The sequence below is a fragment of the Microplitis mediator genome, chromosome 8 (genome assembly GCF_029852145.1).
Source record: "Microplitis mediator isolate UGA2020A chromosome 8, iyMicMedi2.1, whole genome shotgun sequence".
Taxonomy (NCBI): Eukaryota; Metazoa; Arthropoda; class Insecta; order Hymenoptera; family Braconidae; genus Microplitis; species Microplitis mediator.
The window spans coordinates 2,825,429-2,847,149 of record NC_079976.1 but is presented as its reverse complement, the minus strand read 5'-3'; the positions used below and the strand labels follow the sequence as shown (position 1 = coordinate 2,847,149).

At 29.9% G+C, this 21,721-nt stretch overlaps 5 protein-coding genes and 1 non-coding gene across 13 annotated transcripts in view; 2 read left to right on the top strand and 4 right to left on the bottom strand.

The window, feature by feature from the left end:
- Positions 1–856: 856 nt before the first annotated feature.
- LOC130673111 (uncharacterized) lies at positions 857–2,995 on the bottom strand. Its single transcript, XM_057478039.1, has 5 exons — positions 2,714–2,995; positions 1,811–1,922; positions 1,477–1,706; positions 1,301–1,397; positions 857–1,172 (listed from the first exon to the last, which is right to left on the bottom strand). The coding sequence occupies exons 1-5, from the start codon at positions 2,850–2,852 to the stop codon at positions 968–970; spliced, it is 783 nt and encodes a 260-aa protein (XP_057334022.1). The 5' UTR covers positions 2,853–2,995; the 3' UTR covers positions 857–967.
- Positions 2,996–6,446: 3,451 nt separating this feature from the next.
- Positions 6,447–10,026, bottom strand: LOC130672915 (uncharacterized). 2 transcript variants are annotated; one of them, XM_057477698.1, is made up of 5 exons: positions 7,652–8,232; positions 7,397–7,508; positions 7,063–7,292; positions 6,887–6,983; positions 6,447–6,758 (listed from the first exon to the last, which is right to left on the bottom strand). In XM_057477698.1, the coding sequence occupies exons 1-5, from the start codon at positions 7,656–7,658 to the stop codon at positions 6,542–6,544; spliced, it is 663 nt and encodes a 220-aa protein (XP_057333681.1). In that variant the 5' UTR covers positions 7,659–8,232; the 3' UTR covers positions 6,447–6,541. The 2 variants fall into 2 exon arrangements, with proteins under 2 accessions (XP_057333681.1, XP_057333680.1); XM_057477697.1 differs by lacking the exon at positions 7,652–8,232 and adding an exon at positions 9,127–10,026 and having other exon boundaries at positions 6,455–6,758.
- Positions 10,027–10,705: 679 nt separating this feature from the next.
- On the top strand, positions 10,706–13,383 carry LOC130672914 (uncharacterized). Of its 2 annotated transcripts, XM_057477696.1 has the most exons (6): positions 10,706–10,723; positions 10,780–11,015; positions 11,089–11,195; positions 11,314–11,475; positions 11,540–12,035; positions 13,184–13,383. In XM_057477696.1, the coding sequence occupies exons 2-6, from the start codon at positions 10,865–10,867 to the stop codon at positions 13,381–13,383; spliced, it is 1,116 nt and encodes a 371-aa protein (XP_057333679.1). In that variant the 5' UTR covers positions 10,706–10,723; positions 10,780–10,864. The 2 variants fall into 2 exon arrangements, with proteins under 2 accessions (XP_057333679.1, XP_057333678.1); XM_057477695.1 differs by lacking the exon at positions 10,706–10,723 and having other exon boundaries at positions 10,917–11,026.
- On the bottom strand, positions 12,811–12,917 carry LOC130674086 (U6 spliceosomal RNA). The gene has a single exon (XR_008990981.1). It is a non-coding gene; the product is annotated as a U6 spliceosomal RNA (small nuclear RNA).
- LOC130672916 (uncharacterized) overlaps positions 12,811–21,721 on the bottom strand; it is a 31,040-nt gene continuing 22,129 nt past the window's right edge. For 4 of the 6 annotated variants that reach the window (XM_057477702.1, XM_057477703.1, XM_057477699.1 and 1 more), the window contains 3 exons: positions 17,466–17,583; positions 17,081–17,323; positions 12,811–16,848 (listed from right to left, as the gene is read on the bottom strand). In XM_057477702.1, coding sequence (XP_057333685.1) covers positions 16,643–16,848; positions 17,081–17,323; positions 17,466–17,562 — 546 coding nt within the window. In that variant the 5' untranslated portion in view covers positions 17,563–17,583 and the 3' untranslated portion in view covers positions 12,811–16,642. The remainder of the gene's footprint in view (positions 16,849–17,080; positions 17,324–17,465; positions 17,584–21,721) is intronic. The other 2 variants (XM_057477704.1, XM_057477701.1) reach the window with 1 other exon arrangement.
- Positions 13,641–15,821, top strand: LOC130672917 (uncharacterized). Its single transcript, XM_057477705.1, has 3 exons — positions 13,641–13,876; positions 14,100–14,267; positions 15,287–15,821. Exons 1-3 carry the CDS (start codon positions 13,816–13,818, stop codon positions 15,481–15,483), a joined length of 426 nt encoding a protein of 141 aa, XP_057333688.1. The 5' UTR covers positions 13,641–13,815; the 3' UTR covers positions 15,484–15,821.

Below are 21,721 nucleotides of genomic sequence, written 5' to 3'. Positions count from 1 at the left end.
TAAATAAAAATATAAATATACGCATGTAGAAAATTAAAAAGACTGTAGGTGCAATTTTTTCAAATATTTTTTATTTTATAATTTATCGTTTTTAAAAGAATTCAAAAATTATTAGACGTTTGCTAACTTCAGTATCATTTTATATGAGTGTGAATGTAGCAGACATCAGACAAATTTAAAATTACAAATAAATAGAGTAAATAATTTAAAAAATAATATTTCGAAAAAATGGACTTTTTAATTTTTTAATTTTTCAAATGCGCATTTTTTTTTAATTATTTACTCTATTTATTTATAATTTCAAATTTGTCTGATGGCTGTTCCATTCACACTCATGCATTTTGTATAAATATATAAGAAGACAAAAATATAATTTTTTTCAATTGTCGAGAAATGAGACTCATTTGTTTATTTATATATGTTTTTTAAGAAATTACAATTGTTACGAATTAATGTACTAAATGTATGATAATACTGAAATTAGCGATGATCCTAAAGTTAGCCGACGTCTAATAATTTTTGGATTTTTTTTTAAACGATAAATTATGAAAAATTAAATTCTAACGTCAGGATGATGAATGTAAGTGAGTGTAAATGTAACAGACATAAGACAAATTTTAGATTATATATAAACGAATAAACAATAAAAATGCGCATACTGATTTATGAATTCTGTAGATGCGCATTTTTTTATTTTTATTTGATTGATTTGATTTTGTTAATTTATATCAAAATTATAACAATCGAAAAATGTCTGGCACATTCACAATCTTTCAATGCTGCAGTTATCAATGTCGTTAGTTTATGAATAGTTATAACTTTTAAGTGTATAAATAAAACATCAAATCAAAAACAATTTTTGTATTTTATTGTTATTTATTTTATTATTCAAATAAAGCGAAAAAATTACAATTACAGATAAGATTCACCAAAAAGAAATGATTTTATTATAGGATTAGTTATAAGGTTATCTCAGATAATTTGGGGTCGCGTAAGTAACTTTGAGAGCCAGCATTTGTCGGCCGTTAAGCAGATAACGCAAATAAAAACTGATTCCATTAATGGGCTGAGGAAAACCTGGATCGGTAACGATTTCCTGTAAATCGATGGACGGGTTAACATATAGCTCATTTTCAGTACCCACTGGGTTTCCACGAAATACAACATGATTCCTGAAACGAAACAATAAACTAGTTGATAAAATATTCACAGCACTGACTATCATACTGATGCATTTATCTCAATTTAAATTTTAAATTAGTGTTGTTAAGGCCTGAAATAATTTTAATAATATAATTACCATCCTTGAAGATCTCTTACAACTTCACCTTTACTGTCATCAAATTCATCCCATCTACCAATATACCGTCCACGCAATGATTTTCCCAACGTAACACCTGTTTAATAATTTAATTATTAAAAACTCTTATTACAAGTATGTGATATTTAGTATCAAAGTTATCATAAATAAAATACCAGTAACAACTGCATCATCCGGTAATTGTATGTCGCCTAATTTCAATTCTGTGTTATCGTGAGTTTCATTATGGGGATCAAAAACAATTTTTTTACGTGAAGTACAATTATCTGAATCTGTCCAACTGAGAAACTGAGGGTCAATTCCTCTATGTCCTTCAAGCGGAGCTTCTTGAAGTTCGAGGTAAAGTACTCTACCACGTTTATTAAATCTCGCGCCAGTTGCAACGCTAACAAACAAAAATTCATTTTTAAAATGTACTTTGATGCATTAAAAGCGTTTTTGTCTATTAAAATTATTTAATTTATTATTAAGTAATTAAACTAAACTCACTGTCCGTCTCTGAGATTAATTGGATCAAAACAAATGGAGTCTATTATATCCCCTTCCAATAAATCTGGATACGTATATACCGCGTGTAAGCTGTAAAATTTTGCTTTACACACTGGAAAAAATTGATGTATGTATGTTTAAAATTTTTACAATCCATTAAAACCGGATTCCCTGGTGGAAATTTTTCGGACTTTCATCTGAAAAAGTCTGAAGAACTTTGAAAAAATCTTTAGAACTTTAGAACTGAGTTTTTCAGAGAAAATTCCGAAAAATTTCCACCGGGGTTCTCTGATGAAATTTGCGCCTAGTACACATACAATATTTATTTAGTAAAATTTAGTAAATATCGATATACAAATACGTGAGTGATCGGGAATTGGGTCTCTTATCTTTCATGAAGAGAAATATTTAGAAACAAAAACTTCCCGAATTTTTGAAAATTTACAATTTTGATTAGTTAAAAAGTTATAGAGCATTCACGTACACACACACACACACACACACACACACACACACACACACACACACATATATATATATATATATATATATATATATATACAGACACTTGGACATCATTCTGAAAATAGTCAGTATAGCTTCCTAGGACCTCAAAACGTCGACATCTGATGAAAACTCGATTTTCGAAAATCGGGGTTAAAACAATAACTTCCCGAAACTTTTGAAAATCATCGATTTTCTAAGCGGGAAGTTAAAAATTATTTCAAGGTACTTAAGCGCTATCAAAATAAATTCACAATAGATATATTACGCACACCAAAAGTACATTCAAATACCTCATCTCGCGGCGCCATCTTCTCATACAAATGTACTTATTGTGTGGGACACTACCGCGGCTCTAGATATTTCTGATAAATAAATTCTTGAGTATATTTTATTTACCTTTCTCTCCATTTTCTTCACATTTACTCGAATTGCCCTCATCAACTGTAATCAATTCTAATTCTCCCGATGACAGATTTAATTTAAAAATGATTGACAATATAAATATTGTAATATTTGATAAATTCAAAAAGTCCATTATTATTTTCTTAATAATGGACTAAAATTGTTTTTAAAAAAATTTATTGTAGAATGGCAGAAGAATTAAAGAAATAAAGTGAAGTAGATGTAAACAAGCTTGTAACGAAATTGAGGAATTGTCTTATGCAGCTGGAAAATTTGTCTCTTATATACTGATATGATGTCTAGGTTTGAGTATGTATATGTATATAAATTGTGATTGACGTCAAAGCTAGAAGTATCATTATAGAAAAATAAAAAAATAAACTATCACGAAAAGATTGGAACTTGACTGATTGCTGTTCTGCTCACGACTTAGTACGGTGCTAAAAGAAAATGCTCGATTGTCGTGCAGCACCACACTGATTACTGTGCGGGTCTTACTGAGTCGTGTACGGATATCACTCAGTCAGAGAACAATTTATTTGAGCCAAATATTCATTCGTTCAAATATATATTTGTTTGTAATTAACAAATCTTGATGGAAAAAATATTCCAAATAAAGATTTGTTAACTATAAACAAATATATATTTCATTCTAATGAACCATATCTGATAACCATTTACTGATGATGCTTACAGTCAGTACAGGATAAATAGTCTTCAGAGTCGTAGACAGTGTGCTGACGTAATCCACTTTTACAAAACAATCAATGGGTATATTGATTCCCCTGAAATCTTAGAATAGTTCTGTTTTATCTGCTCGAGACCAGATCTAAGATCCCGAAGGCTGCTGTATTCAACAAAAACGACAAAAAACTACGTATGTTATGGACCAGCAAATAGGATTGCGAGTCTAGCCCGCGTCGAAATATTAGACGTAAATTGAACGTTTTTAACGTTTTGAACGTAAATTAAGCGGTTTGGACATTAAAAACTCAATTTGATAGCTTTTAACTTATTCAAAAGATATATTGGAGTATCAGAAATAGAAAACGTAACTCAAACCTATTTAGACTTACAATAAGAAAACATGAGCATTCCAAAAAATTTTTTTCATCGATTTTGTACTCCTGGATTATAATCACGTCAATTCCCTAAAATTTTGTCGTCCGCTTTTCTGGCTCTTAAATTAAAAATTCGTATTTTGAAAAAAATTTCTTTCAGTTCATACTTCTATCTAACACTATTATATCTTTTTCATATATTATGATATTAAGGTTATGAAAATTGTGATTACAAATATTGAAATAAATTAATTGATGTTATCATTGAACTAAAATCATAACTCATGAAATTACCAATTTTTTACGAACCAAAATACAAAAAAATCGTTCAATTTACTTTCAAAACGTTAAGAACGTTCAAATTACGTCTAATATTTTGACTCGGGAGTTAACAATCATTGTACTGAGTTAGATTACTTTGGTGGTTCATTATCCTCCTTTTCATCTATTAATATAAAAAACTTGTTACTACTCTATTAATCTGTATTATCCTGTGCAATAATAACTTTCATTATAGTTATTAAGAACATGTATATCAGGGCGATCCAAAAAATAACAAACTTTTTTTTTTTTCTTCCAAACAGGTTCAAAAGTTTCATTTAAATAAAAAAAGACGCCTGTGAAAATTAGAGCTCTTAATATTAACATTAAGAGGTTCCTCATCGCACTTTTCTATTTCCCATAAGAATAACATGGGAAAAATTTTTTTTACGTCTTCTGATTTTTATAAGTAGCTAACGATGCGTCATAGGAATAAATGGCAGGCATATTTTTGTAGGGAATTGAATACTGTACAAAAAAAGATTCTTATCATTTTTTGAGGAATCTATTTGTTCAAAAGTTATTTGAGGTTGAAGTCGAATTCATATTAAATTTTGAGATTTTCTACTTTTCCGGCGAAACTATCAGACTTATTACAAAATATCATCAGACCTTTTTTGTAGACAATTTTATTCCCTAAAAGTTATTTCTAATAAGGTTTTTTCGAATTCCGCATTGTTTTCTAGTTATTTTTATTTTAATGTCAAGCTCTTAAAATCAATCAGAAGACTATTTTTTTATGAGCATGATTCCCCCCCCCCCCCCATTCAAAGGGATTTATTTGCCTGAAACGAATCTGATTTGGCTCAAATAAATTGTTCTCTCAGTACGTGTTCCAATCTTTCCATATAATAATATTCAATTATAGCTGAAGATTTTAATTATTTTATCAAATAAAATTAGAACCTTGAGGACATAATTTTTGATTGACGGCAAAAATGATAATTATCGTTATAAAGAAACTACTCTCTAAAAATGAATCAGTAAAATTCACTTCAAATTAGTGAATATTCACTGGGAACCAGCTATAAGTATCCCACTAGTTAAATTAGGGGTATACTTATAGCTGTATAAATAGTGACTATCCACTAATTAGCAGTGAATTCCACTAATTAATTTTTAGAGGGTAATGGTTTAAGTAAATGTCTTTTTATCTTGCATCATCAAATTTAATTTAATAATATCGATTTACTTATAGTTAACGAATTTGATTACTGATACGAATTAAATTTTGAAATTTCACCGATTATGTTCACCTTAATAAGTCTCAAAAAAATATTTTTTTGTATTTTAAGGAATATTTAAATTATGATAAATTATGTATGTAACTGAAATATCGCAAAAAATTACTTAGTAAGTTTTTTGCTAGTTTTTTATGATTTTTTTCTTTATTGGGAACAACTCAGTCGTTATCAATATCACTCACGAATCGTGAAGAAAAAATAAAAAAAATTGATAACTAAATTCGCTTTCGAAGAATGACCATAAAAATTATGACCGACACTTCAATCATTTTAACGAACGCGTGTAGATTTTATTATGCTTATATTTTTCCACAGATAACAGCTCAAGGCATTTAAATTTTTATGTGTCGCCTGCTTTAAAAATTTATCGTTTCATAGATAAATGAAAGCAATAAATTTTTTAAAAAATCTGGAAAACGGTTGATCCTGCGGACTAGCCCCAAAACTCTCCGCTGTTTACAAGCTGAAGGAGCTTGAAAACAGTATCGAAATTACATTTTTGAGCTCGAAAAATAGTTGTGTCGTGTCTTGATATACGAAATTTAAGAAAATCTATAAGAATTCACATAAATTTTACGCCCCATACATTTCATGCCTTTTTTATTTCAGGAAAATGATTTTCACTGATTTTACAAAGCTTCAAAATTCTTTTCATGATAACAGCAACGAAGATTGAAGTTTCAGTGTCTCTACAGCCCGTCGAAACAATCCAGCCGATGCTGCAAACAACTGCTAGCGAATCCGTAATTTTTTATTTTTTTTGAAATTGATTTCTTAAAAAATAATCCGAAAGTTTTTAATAGTCTTCTAACTTCAGGATGATGAATGTAAGTGAGTGTGAATGTAACAGACATAAGACAAATTTTAGATAGTATATAAATGAAAAAACAATAAAAAAGATAAAAATGCGCATACTGATTCATAAATTCTGTAAATGCGCATTTTTTTATATCTATTTGATTTACATTTTGTTAATTTATTTCAAAATTATATCAATCGAAAAATGTCTCGCACATTCACAATCTTTCAATGCTGCAGTTATCAATGTCGTTAACTTATGAATAATTATAACTTCAAAGTGTATAAATAAAACATTAAAACAAAATACAATTTTGTACTTTATTATTACTCAAATGAAGCGAAAAAATTACAATTACAGATAAGATTCACCAAAAAGAAATGATTTTATTATAGGATTAGTTATAAGGTAATCTCAGATAATTTGGGATCGCGTAAGTAACTTTGAGAGCCAGCATTTGTCGGCCTTCAGGCAGATAACGCAAATAAAAACTGATTCCATTAATGGGCTGAGGAAAACCTGGATCGGTAACGATTTCCTGTAAATCGATGTACGGGTTAACAAATAGCTCATTTTTAGTACCCATTTGGCCTCCACGAAATACAACATTATTCCTGAAACGAAACAATAAACTAGTTGATAAAATATTCACAGCACTGACTATCATACTTATGCATTTATCTCAATTTAAATTTTAAATTAGTGTTGTTAAGGCCTGAAATAATTTTAATAATATAATTACCATCCTTGAAGATCTCTTACAACTTCACCTTTACTGTCATCAAATTCATCCCATCTACCAATATACCGTCCACGCAATGATTTTCCCAACGTAACACCTGTTTAATAATTTAATTATTAAAAACTCTTATTACAAGTATGTGATATTTAGTATCAAAGTTATCATAAATAAAATACCAGTAACAACTGCATCATCCGGTAATTGTATGTCGCCTAATTTCAATTCTGTGTTATTGTGAGTTTCATTTTGGGGATCATAAACAATTTTTTTACGTGAATTACAATTATCTGAATATGTCCAATGGAGAGATCGAGGGTCAATTCCTCTAGGTCCTTCAAGCGGAGCTTCTTGAAGTTCGAGGTAAAGTACTCTACCACGTTTTTTAAATCTCGCGCCAGTTGCAACGCTAACAAAACAAAAATTCATTTTTAAAATGTACTTTGATGCATTAGAAGCGCTTTTGTCTATTAAAATTATTTAATTTATTATTAATAATTAAAGTAAACTCACTATCCGTCACTGAGATTAATTGGATCAAAACAAATGGAGTCTATTATATTCGCTTTCAATAAATATGGATGCGTATATACTGCATGTAAGCTGATAAATCTTGCAAAATTCGCTGGAAAAATTAATACATATATTTTAAATTTTACAATCCACTAAAAACGGATTCTCTTATAAAATTTGCGCCAAGTACACATACTAAATTTAGTAAATATCGATTTATCAAATACATGAGTGATCCGGTACTGGGTCTCTTACCTTTCATGAAGAGAAATATTTAGAAACGATAACTTCCCGGAAAGTTAAAAAAAGACTGAAATCGTAGGAGAAACTAACCGGGCTATTTAATAATTTAAAAAAAAAAAAAAAATTTCTACGTACTGTAGGCGCTATATTGAAATAAATTCACGATAGATATATTGCGCACACCAAACGTACATTAAGATATGTCATCTCGCGGCGCCATTTTCTCATACAAATGTACACGGAAAAAAATAAACTTTAAAAATTAGTGTTTGAAATTATAACTCGAAATCTGGGTGTCAATATGGGGAATTTAAACGTTCCAAATAATAAATTTTATAATACGTGTCATCAATTTTCTAATTAGTATCAGTTTTCTACTTTAGTATCAGTTACAATTTTTGAAATTCAAATAGTAATTTTTCTTGCATAGACAATAAATTTTCATACTTCCCGAGTCGAAATTCAAATCGTAGATTTAACGTAGTAGACGTTGAAGTCGTAAATTCAACCTTTGAAGACGTAAATGGCCGTAAAAACGTATTAAAGACGTAGTTGACGCACGAAAACGTATTAAAGACGTAGACGTATAAAAACGTAAATAAGAGCCTTGTAGGAAAAAACTCTACTGACAGCGGCTTTCTCGGGCTTCTTTGGGTCTTACAGACTACCTAGCAACTTGGGAGACAAAAATAAAAATTATGAGTTAGAGTACATTTTTTTATTTTTATAATTGCATTAAAATGTAAATAAAAATGTTCAGCAAATGAAATAATCTCGGGAATGATAAAGAAAACTGTCTAAAATTGAGAGAAGGCTTTTTAAATATAAAAAAAAAAAAGATGGTTGTTGATTCCTTCGGTATGAAAGCTGAAATTTTTATTTTTTTCTGACTGCTTTTAGGTAGTCTGTAAGACCGAAAAAAGCCCGAGAAAGCAGCTGTCAATAGAGTTTTTTCCTACAAGACCCAAAAATATTTTGTTAAAGATGCTGAGAATTCTTATTTTTGTCTCCCAAGCTGCTAGGTAGTCTGTAAGACCCAAAGAAGCCCGAAAAAGCAGCTGTCAGTAGAGTTTTTTCCTACAAGGCTCTTATTTACGTTTTTGTACGTCATCTACGTCTTTAATACGTTTTTACGGCCATTTACGTCTTCAAAGGTTGAATTTACGTCTTCAAAGGTTGAATTTACGTTTTCAACGTCTACTACGTTCAATCTACGATTTAAATTTCGACTCGGGTTATCCTGTAATTATTCACGTTTTAATCATAAACGAAAAAATTACTATTTAGAATGATTATTTTTACTGATCATTTTATTATTATATCACTTGTCGTTCTCACTTTATATAGTTTATTGTTTTTCGTGTACTTATTGTGTGGAACACTACCGCGGCTCTAGATATTTCTGATAAATAAATTCTTGAGAATATATTTGTAAAATTTAATTTTTTAAAAGTTGAATTATTTAATAACATGTATATTTTATTTACCTTTCTCTCCATTTTCTTCTAATTTATCCAGATTGTCTTTCTCAATTGTAATCAATTCTAATTCTCCCGATGACAGATTTAATTTAAAAATAATTAACAATATAAATATTGTTATATTTGATAAATTAAAAAAGTCCATTATTATTTTCTTAATAACGGAATAAAATTATTTTTAAAAAAATTATCGTAGAATGGCAGAAGAATTAAAGGAATAAAGTGAAGTAGATGTAAACAAGCTTGTAACGAAATTGAGGAATGGTCTTATACGGCTTGAAAATTTGTCTTTTATATATGATATGATATCTAGGTTTGAGTATGTATATGTATATAAATTGTGATTGACGTCAAATCTAAAAGTATCGTCATGGAAAAATAAAAAAATAAACTAATACAGTTTCATTACAGCTAAAGATTTTAGTTATTGAGACAAACAAAATTAAAACCTCCGGGGCGTAATTTTTGATTGACGTCAAAAATGATAATTATCGTTATAAATAGATCCATGGTCTAAGTAAATGTTTTTTTTATTGCGTCGTAAAATTTAATAATCTAACAATATCAATTTACTGACAGTTAACGACTTTGATTACTAATACGAATTAAATTTGAAAATTTTACCGATTATGGGTGCCCTTAATAAGTCTCAAAAAAAATGTTTTTTACATATTCTAAGAAATATTCAAATTATGATAAATTATGAGTGTAACTGAAGCATCGCACAAAAATTACTTAGTGAGTTTGTTGTTATTTTTTTATGATTTGTTTCATTTTTAGAAACAACTCAGTCGTTATCAATATGGCTCAGAAATCATGAAAAAAAATTGATAACTAAATTCGCTTTCGAAGAATGACCATAAAAATTATGACCGACACTTCAATCATTTTAACGAACGCGTGTAGATTTTATTATGCTTATATTTTTCCACAGCTAACAGCTCAAGGGCATTTAAATTTTTATGTGTCGCCTGCTTTAAAAATTTATCTTTTCATAGATAAATGAAAGCAATAAATTTTTTAAAAAATCTGGAAAACGGTTGATCCTGCGGACTAGCCCCAAAACTTTCCGCTGTTTACAAGCTGAAGGAGCTTGAAAACAGTATCGAAATTACATTTTTGAGCTCGAAAAATAGTTGTATCGTGTCTTGATATACGAAATTTAAGAAAATCTATAAGAATTCACATAAATTTTACGCCCCATACATTTCATGCCTTTTTTATTTCTGAAAATGATTTTCACTGATTTTACAAAGCTTCGAAATTCTTATAAATCTGCCTTCCATTCTGGCTGCTAGACGTCATTTTAATCCATATTATTTTCAAATTTTCAAATTTAAAAAATTAGAGTGTAATTTGTTTATGTTCCAATCAGTAATGACGTACACGTCTAAAATGAATTCTCGCGACAGGCTATGGTTATATTTGAAATAATTATAATAACTATTACATATATTATAATTATAAATATTTTAAATTCAGAAACTTCAGTAGACGTTTATTGCCGAAATAAATTGAGATTAACTGTTTCGGATGAAATTGATGAATATTTATTAGTTGACGCAGTAATTGGCTCGACTATTCAACTTGACTGTCACTTTTGGTATCTATAATTATTTTTGTCATACTTTTAATTATTTACTTATTTTCTCATTATAGTAATGAGCAAAGTGACAGAGAACCTAGACTGTGGTACGTTCAAGACCGTTTTAAAGATTTCGATGAACGAGAAGTTGAACTCGATATGAATAACAACATGTCAATAAATCGTATTCATTTGACGACTGACTTCAATTTGGTTTTTAATTATTTTGAAAAACAAGACGCTGGTATTTATAGATGCCATGGATCATTAGGACAAGATGTTGAAAATCAATATAATTATCGCCTAGAGCGTAATTATTTTGTAAATAATCATTTTCATATATTTATTTATTTTTTTTTTTAACTAGTTGTTGAAAATTTCAGCCATTTTCCAAAGAAATGAAACTTACGATGACATGCACAGAGGAAATTTGACTGATTGGGAAGAGTATAGAGAAATTAATTTAGTGCCAGTTGCTCACCGATTTGCTGTAATTATTTTTACAATTACAAAATTTATCTAAAAAAAATCTCTCGATTCAAGAGAAAAAAAAAGTTACCGCGTAATTTTTGGGATTAATTTTAAAACAATAATTTTTTTAATGACAGGTATCATTAATGAGACCTTTGGCGATGATACGAGATGCCGGTGTAACTTTAGAAGTTATTAGTGAGTGGACAAACTGGACACCTTGCGATAGATGCTCAGACAATCGCGGAATAAAAACTAGTTTAGCCCAATGTCGATTAAAAAGTCGCATTTCAACTGCAGTAAGAATTTTTTATCATTGAACTCATTCATTAAATTAATTTTCAAATGATATTTATTATTTAGGAAGCAACTTTTAAATCTCCAGACACGATATTTTTTTTTGAAAGATCTCCACTGCTGCCTTGCAGATCACAATTGTTGGAATTCTTGTTTCCGATAGTAAGCGACGCGGTGCGAAATTTACCTGAATTTTTAATGGAGCAACCGTGTGAGAACTGTGTAAAGAAAAAGAAGAAAGTTATAAAAGACAAATTTAAATACAAAAAAACTATGGCTTTGGTTGAGGGGGAACACTTTTCGGTGATTTGCCCCGATGCTGACTTAGATTCGGTTGTCGTCTGGCGAAAAGATGGAATCATTCTCAAGCCTGGAATAAAAACAGTCTATAGTTTATTTGATTACGACAACGAGAATCACGTCCACGTTGATCCATTTTTGACACTTTATTTTGTTAAAGTAACGAAAAACGAAAAGGGAAACTATACTTGTTATGTTGATAATCAAAAAATGTTACAGCTTAGAATTTATATTGACTCCAATGCTCCGATTTTTACAGAAGGTATTTTTTTTATTAATTATTTATATAAATTCAATAGTAACATAAAAAAAAAATCGCAAGTGAACATGGATTTTGTTTAAATCTGAATCTACTCCCACCCAGAGTTCCGGAGTATGGAAAATAAATCACTACGCATGCGGGGGATTTTTTGCAGCGGAGTAATTTCGGAGTGACGTCAATTTTATTTCAGTCTGCACCCTTTACAATTTAGTTTTAATATTAAAATCAAATCCTTGGAGTGAATTTCAGTCATAGAAAATTAAATAAATAAAAAATCCACTTCGAATTCACTTGCGATTTAATTCGCGTTCACCCCGCGAGCTTTTAAAAAAAATTTTTTTACAAATTTTTCTTATTATTATTATTCCCATACGAAAAAAATATATATCCGGACAAATCTGCATATATGAGACATATATTTATATATATGTTGCATATATGCGACATATTCCAGATTTACCCGGATATATATTTTTTTCATATGAGTTGAAAAAATATATCAATAAATAAAAATTAAAAAAAATACTAGAAGTCAGCCCCCTAATTTTCTATCATAAATAATTATAAATTTTAAATAATTGAACACACATTAAATTTTTTTAAAGATCCAATTAATATTTTTTTCAAAAAAAAAAAAATTTTTAAATAATTTTACCAAAAGCACAAGTCAAATTATAAAATAATCAAAAATTAAAAACTAGTTTTATTTATTATCTTAAAAATCATATATATATTTATATGTATATGTATATATAATTTTTTTTTAATATTACAAAAAAATGTGGAACGCTTCACGATTTTGCGTGTCATCCTTGCGCAGGGGCCATGCTAATCTTCTCTGTATCGTTCCAATTTTAGTATATGTACTGCCGAAGCAAGTACATAAACTCCTCCTACAAAACTTTTATATATACTAAACAACTATCATAACAAGCACCTGCGCGAAGTAATCTCCCAACTACCAATCAATCGCCATCTATTAGCAATCCCAAACATCAATATCCCCGCAATTTACACACATGCGCACTATTGCATACTTTTTAAATTCAAATTTCGTTTCCTCCATCACTTAAGTTCTACCTCATAACTAATTACTAATTACATAAAAATTACTCCCGGATTACTAAAAAAATAACCAATTTTTCCAGCTGTCCTGAGACATATGAAGTATATCGGCTACGCTTTATTGATGGCATTCTTCGTTTACTGCGCAAGAGTATTCCTTATATGTAAAAACCGCCATAAATATCTAAAGTATACTTATGAAATGTATTTGGAAGATCGCGCTAAGAAAGAAAACTATGACGAGGACCGGGAACTTTTGTGGATGGCCGAAGCTATTGGATAAATTTAATTTAAACTCCGTTCGATTTTATATCAAAAAAATTTTATTGTTAATCAACTAATTAACAAATTAAATATTTATTTATTTACTTTTAACGCGGCAGTTATAATAGACAATATGAGTCCTCAGATCTCGATTTAACTGTTAATTTATATATTAGTATTGGTCTACATGCACACGGTGCTTACATGGACTCAAGATGTATATAACAAAGTGAAAGGCCTCAAACTTGTGTCCGGTTCTGAAGAAGTTTCAGTCTGAGTCTGTGTTCCAACATGGCTGTGTACTAAAAACACTCAGATTCTATTTAAATTTTATCTTTTTTGTCAATAAATTTACAACAAATTTCTTCGAATTTTTAAATAATTTTTTTAAAAATATTTATATTTATAATTGTAATTATAATTAAGTTACTTTACTTTAATTAAATAGACAATGAAGTGGATAGTTTGTTTTACAGTTGCGCTGAGTATTCTGGGATTTAAAAATGTTGACGGTGAGTTTGGAATTCCAATACATATATATTTACTTTCACTCATCCGATGAGTTCAATGACAACTTGTTCTCATTTGTTCGTTACTTTTTAAATTAATTAGGATAGTTTTTTTTTTTGCGATTGTCTGGTCTATTTTTTCTCGTGTATTGAAAAGAAAATTTGATGACAGGCATATATTTTTAAAAATATGAGATAATTTGAAACTAGATGCATGACCTTTTAGGTTTGTTACGGAGATGTGTCAACTGCAGGTCGAGAGGAGAGCTGGGATCATGCAAAGATCCTTTCACGACAAATATTACGTTGATTGAAAAAGAGCATGGAGTTGAAGCCATTCCTTGTGCTTCTGGATGGTGCGGTAAAATTATTGAGTCACCGAACTTGAATAATGGTACTTTTATTATTATTATTTAATATTTATTATATCGCGTGCCAAATGCCAAAAGGGCGTATTACAGCAGTTAGACAGGGTTCCATGCCAAAAGGGCGTATAAAAAATTTTTTTTTTGCCATTCTTTTTAGAATCGCTCGAAACGTAAAGATCTGCAGAAAAAAAAATTTTGACGTACTAACGCCAAAAGGGCGTATCTGAAGATATACGCCCTTTTGGCTTTGGAAATTTTTTTTTTATTTTGAGACTTAGAACATGTTTACAAAACGATTGGCACCAAAAAAAAAAATTATACGCCCTTTTGGCATTCGGCACGCGATATTATTAATAATTTCAACGGTTTAATATATTTTTATTTACATTTTTAACGACTAATATTTTAATTTGCTGTATAGTAACTTTTTTTTTACTGCGTAACAGTTTTACAATTTTTTAAAAAATTAATGAAATTTTTCTGTTTTAATTTTTATTTTTATTTTACGCCCTCGTGAAAATTAATTTCGAAACGGAATTAAATTTACATAAATTTTTAATAAAAATTATACACTAATTTTTTTTCAAAAAATAAAAGTGAGTCATCTTCAAAGGTCACCTTAAACTGACAAAATATCACGTGGTAGCTGTGAATATTTAATTTTGTTTTCGTTCTGTCACTTAAATTATTAATCGTTACTTTATTTGTACACCGGATGAACAAAAAACATTAAAAAATTTGAAGTAAACAACAAAATAAAAATTTCCATTACATTAAAAATTAATCAAGACATTAACTTTTTATCAGATATTATAAATGATTAATTACTTTATCAATTAATTTTAATTCATTTTTTATCAATGATTAATTATTTTATTTTTTTATTGCTGCGTGATAATTAAATCATTAATTGAAGCTTAAAAAAAAAATAATTTAGCTACGGAAATTTATGTATCCTACAGCAGTTAGTAATGGAATGTAATTATTAATTAAAAAAATAAAAAAATTAATAATTATTTGATAGTAAAAAAATTTTTTTTTTCAGAGTATGGTACAGCGACACAAAGAATGTGTTTACAAAGAGGTCCAGACGACGGTGAAGAACGATGTGCTTATACAATGAAGAATTATAAAAATGTCTATATGTGTTTTTGTCGCGGTGATTTATGTAACAGCAGCACAACAGTAACTCCTAATATTATTTGTATAATTGCTCTGATTATATTACAAGTGTCGCGGTGATGGATTGCCTTAAAGTAATTGAATACTTTACAAAGACTATTAATGACAATTAACTAATTGTACGTGTAAATGTAAATATAAAACCCAAATATAAGTACAAATAAATTTTAAATAGTTGCCGAAGTGAGGCGAAAAAAATTTTTTGATCGTAAAGCACACTGTGATGCTTCGCATCATGAGTCGTGCAATGATAATTTTAGTGTTACTGCTACGACTTTGAAAATATGTATTGAGCAGTATTACAATTCTACTCACAACTTTTCTACTTAAAGGGATACGCTACCGGACCTCTTTCTCACACTCAGAAAAATAAATGGGACTGTCTTTGTTGCACTCGTTGAGTAAATGAGAATTTTAAAACAATTTTTCTCAAAGACGAATTAGAATTTTTGAAAATACGAAATTTCTAGCCCTCTGTTAAGGTTTTAAAAAACGCTAAAGACCTTATATTTTAGGTTTCTAGTATTTGTCCGTAAATTAAATTGAATTGAAAATCGGTTACCGTTACGCCTTAAGGGAAGTAGTTAAAGTTCTACTCACTCATAATTTTACTCAGACTCAACTCTACTCATAGTTTTTTTTACTCAGGTTTAACTCTACTCAGTTGTATCTTTACTCAGCTTCAACTCTACTCACGTATTTTAGCCTATCGGTAAAATAGCAATTCTTTGTGAGTAAAGTTGTCGCTGAGTCTAGTTGAAGCTGAATAAAGATATAACTGAGTAGATTTAAACCTGAGTAAAAAAAAACTGTGAGTAGAGTTAAGGCTGAGTAAAACTGTGAGTGGGTAGAGTTGAGGCTGAGTAAAATTGTGAATGAGTACTCTCTAAACATGAATTAGTGAAATAAGAGAATATTCACTAATTCAGAGTGAAAATCGTACCACTAATTCCACAAAGCGGTATGATTGGCACTTTGAATTAGTGAATATTCACTTATTTCACTAATTCATGTTTAGAGAGTAGAGTTGTAGTTACTTCCCTTGAGTAGAGATGTTGTGAGTAGAATTGTAACACCGCCTATATATTGCGCAAAATAAAACATTCAAGTAAACAATTGACTAAGTTAGTATGCTATAAAAATTATTTATTTATTATAAGTTATGAGTTTAGTACTTTATGAATAATTCAATCGGTCTAGCTAGATCATCAGTACTTTCTTAAACTCTACTATTGTAGAAAGGTGATCCAGGCCTGAGGCTACCCAGTACGTTATCATCAAGGCCATTTAATCGTCTTTCCTGCTGTAGTCTCAATAATGATCTCAGATGTGGTATTTCATGGAAAAATAATCCAGTCCGACCATAAAGACGTCTTATTGCTGACACTGCAGCTTCGTCAGTCAGTAATAATGGATCTGGATATGCTAAAAAATTCATTTTTTTATTTTATCTCCAATATTTAATTCACTACAAAAAATCGGGAGTGAAGATAAATTTTATTTAAATCCGAATTCAATCTTCATTTTAAATTCCGGAGTTTAAAAAAAATCACTCTGCGTACTGAATAAATGAAGAGTTTTTTTTAGAGGAGTAATTTCGGAGTGATGTAAAATTTTTAGTTATAAAAAAACTACTTTATTAAAAAATATATATTACCTAGACCATTTGTAAAGTCAGGTGTCAGATGCGACGACTCCTGAGAACTAAATCCTAAATCATTGACATCAACAGGTGCAACAAAAACTCCGTTTGGCCACAAAGCTTCAGGATTTCTCGCTCCGAATGACGAAGCCGTCAAAGCACGAGGTGATTTTAAAAATCCTGATGATATTTTGTTACCAAAATCGGCAGAACGTCGTCCTATTGAGAGAAATGATTTCTGTGTAATCGTATTCTGTCCTAAAATAAATTTATTATCTTACTTTATCCAGCCAGATTATTAACATAATATCGAATTTAAAAATTAACGTAATGAATTATTTTATTGGCGGCAATAAATGAATAATAAATGAGTAATATTAATTTTCTATTGATTTATTACCATCAGTAGTAAGTTGATGCTCGTAAATATGAGGAGGTGAAATAAATTTAACGTGAACGCTCGCTAAAGGAGCTGCTGTAGATGCCGTGATGAGCATCAGTAGTCCAATAGTTTTGAACTGAAAAACGATAAATAATGTCCTGTTACATAAACTCAATAATTAATAGCCACTAATAGATTTTATTGAGATGAGAATAATCGTATAAAGAGCTCGCAGTATTAAGAATAGAAAGCATTCTCATGTTTTATATCAGAAACTACCTTTTATCTCAATCACCGTTTGCTTGCCTATTGCTCAGCATTTATCCAGTCGGCTATTAAGTACAAAATCATTTAACATCCATCTATAATGCGCTTGAATTGATTTCGCATAGAAATCTATCTATTAAATAACTGCCTCATAATTTAAAATTCAAAAAAGTTTATTATTGTAGATAAACATCTCAAGACATTGAGCGGATTTTTATTTAAAAGAAACCCTGGAGCGGTTTTTAAATTTCTATCTATAGAGAGCGGGCACGACGGGATACTCAAGTAAAGTGAGTAATTAATTTCTGTGTACTTCAATTATTGTACATGATTTTGTCATCATTTTTCATAATCAAAATATTTTACTGGGATAAAGCGGGGAGCTAAAAAAATTTTTTTTATTAAATTATGCGTGTCCCGTTGTACCTCAGATACTTACTACAGTTCCGCTTCAAAGTTTGGAAGAAACTAATAATAAGCACAAAATTTTTTTAAAATTACTATGACTATTTTTACTTCTAATCCCAGTTTTCAAATGATGAACTAGTTAATTAATGTGAAATTTCAGAAATTTCAATTATTACACTGTAAAAAATCCGGAGTGAATCCGGAGTTTTAAAAAAAATCACTCCGCAGTGAATTGGGAGTTTTTTTTAGCGGAGTGATCTGTGAGTGATGCGGATTTTATTTCACTCCGAATTCACTCCGGTCCGGAGTTTTAACATTTAAATTAATTTATATTAAATTGTTAAACAGCGTGTGTGTGCGTGTGCGTGCGTGTATCCGGGTGTGTGCGAATATGTGCGTGTGTGTGTTCGGGTGTGTGTGCGTATCGGTTGATCAGTACTGTAATAAGCGAATTTTTATTTCGATTTCACTTAGTGGAGTTATATTTTATCAATGATATTTTTAAAACTCCCCTCCGGAGTGAATTTCACTCCGAGGGGAGTGAATAATTAAAAATTCATTCACTCCGCATTCACTCCGCGAATTTTTTACAGTGTATTAACCCAAGTAGAGATTATTTATTGTAAATTTTATTTTATTAATGAAATTGAACAAAACACCTGTAATTATAAAATAAAAAATTTATTAGTCACTGAAATTTCCCATTAATAATGATAAGATAAATGATATCGTTATCAAGTATTTAGACATAACACTAATGCACTAATTTTTTATAAAACATATTTTTATTGATCACAAAATAGGGAACATGAATAAAATAAAAACATTCAACGTGGACAAATTTTTTAGAATAAAATTTAATTGGACGGCAAATTTTTTTACATTTCATTACAGTCGACTGAATAATTTTGATATATGATTTTTACCTAATCGTGATTTGTTACATTTTCGGTTGGACGGTAATTTCTAAAAAGTGTTAAATTTCGGCGATGGGTTTTGAGTTTCTTCGATGTCATTGTTGGTTTCATTGACTTTTGGTTCAATGTTAAAGGGGTTAAGATAGAAAACCACAGGGTCAGAGATTTTCTCGATTTTAAAATTATTTTCATTACTTTTGTTAATGTCCGAAGCATTAGCGGACATCGTTGACCACGAAAGTAATTCGAAAAGAGAGAGGATGGAACGCTCAAAGTCATTAGGTTCTTTTTTGATAGTGGATGCATTAGATGGAGTAGATTCAGTAGTTCCCGCTAAGCAAGTCATTATTTCGAGTTCAGGTGCAGCGATGTCAGTAGGTAATGAATAGTTGACAAAAAATGTCATTGGGCTCTTTTCGACGATAGGTTCTACAGTTTCTTCAGTGTCATTTTTGGTTTCATTGACTATTGGTACATTAAATGGAGTACTTAGAAGTGAAACCAAAGGTTTACTTGAATCGAAAACGTCGATAAATATGTTGTTTTCTAAACTACCTCCTTGACTTTCGTTAATTTCCGAGACTCCACTGGACCCATTTACTCTCGAATCCGAAATGTGGAGATTCTCGAGGAGACGTTCAATCTCTTTAAAGTCGATTGGTTCTATTCGGACACTTCCAAACTCAGGATATTCTTCCATGCCGTTACTTCCATTTATGACAAAAGTATCGTTCTCATTTTCGATTTCCGAAAACGGATTTTGGACAATTCTTAAACCATGAGCCTGTCATCACAAATAAATTTGTTCATTTAAAAATTTATTGAAATGATACTTTTATTAAAAATAAAAATGATCATTCAAATATTCCGTAATATTTTACAATTATTGTTTAATATAAAAATAGTTAATACATAAATGAAGGCCGGGAATGAAGAACCAGTCTTCTCATACATTTATATTCAAAATAAAAATAAAAAATAAAATTATAAAGAACTTACTTGTGAAGTCAAAATGGCAATAGCCAAACACGCAAATACGAATGTCTTCATTTTATATTTTTACTTGAGAATTTTAGAAAAATTTTCACTGTCGACTGAGCTAACTATGACAAGTAAAAGACGAAACCCTCCTTTTATAGTAAAATAAACCGAAAAAATTTACCACGTATGTCGCTTCAACTTTAATCACATAAATATAAGCTTATCTAAATATTTCAAGATGTGCCCACTTCTTCCCACCCCTCCTGTACTTGGGTCTTTGAACTACGACACTAATTACTTTCATAGAAAATTGAATCATTATCTGAATGTTGTGACAGATGTTGTTTTACTGCTGTAGGCAATGTCTACTAATTACATTCGATAAAGCAATCACTGTTATTATAAATAATAATCAATGATTAAAACAAAATTTTGAAGAAAAAAAATACGGATTTTTTTTGTGAAAGGGTAGTAGGATTATTTACATTGCAGAGCATCAGATTGAAATCCTTGATCTAGTTTATTGTTATTAAGCAAAAAAAAAATTAGTGATTCAAGAGAAAAAGTACAACAATAGAGATCGTAAAATAATAAAAATTATAAAAAGTAAAAATAATTACTGTGATAGCGTTCATTATTAAATTTTCAAAAATTTTTTAAATAAATATTACGTTAAGTAATTAAGAAAAAAGAGTGGTGTTAAAAATGGACTCATTTTAACTCCGCCCGGTGTTAAAATGAAATTACACCGGTATAGTAGGCTTAATTCGGCGGTGTTAAAATACCGGTGTAAAATCAGGCTAAACTGTGTCCACTCAGAGTATTAGCTTTGGAGAGCACACACACACTCAAACTCACGAGCGCGCATTCACGCACACACACATATGTACACATTTCTAAAGTGAAATAATTTAACACCGGTAAAGAATATTTACACCGGCGGCAGCGTTATTTTCACACCGCTTTCGATGTTAAAATTTAACACCGCCAATTTTAACACCTTCATCGCTTGGACTTACCCCGGTTATTTATTACAGTGTAGCTCAAATAAAGTTAATATTCAGTAAAATTTTTATATGACTTTACCCCACAAAATTTCGTACACTGTAAAAAATCACCGGGGTAAGTCCAAGCGGTGTAGGTGTTAAAATTATCGGTGTTAAATTTACCCCCGAAAGCGGTGGGGAAATAACGCCGCCATCGGTGTAAATATTCTGTACCGGTGTTAAAATAACGCCGCCGCCGGTGTAAATATTCTAGACCGGTGTTAAAATAACGCCGCCGCCGGTGTAGATATTCTTTACCGGTGTTAAAATATTTTACTTTGTGAATATTTTTACTTACTCGATCACTATACTTGTTGATAAATGATATTTTTTATTAATTTTCATAAAGAACTGACATTTTTTGTGTTTTATAATCTTTAAAGTTAATACTCCAAGCGGACGCAATTTACCCCGCTTTAACACCGGTATTTTTAACACCAATGTATTACTCCTCTAACACCGGTGTAATTTCATTTTTACACCGGGCAGAGTTAAAACGAGTCCATTTTTAACACCGCTCTTTTTACAGTGTAATTTCGTCAAAATTTAACGCCTATTTTTACTTCTACTCCAACCTTTTCAAATAATGACCTGGCTTATGATTATGAAATTCAAAAAATTTTAATATTTATTAACTAAAGCAGAGATCATTTAT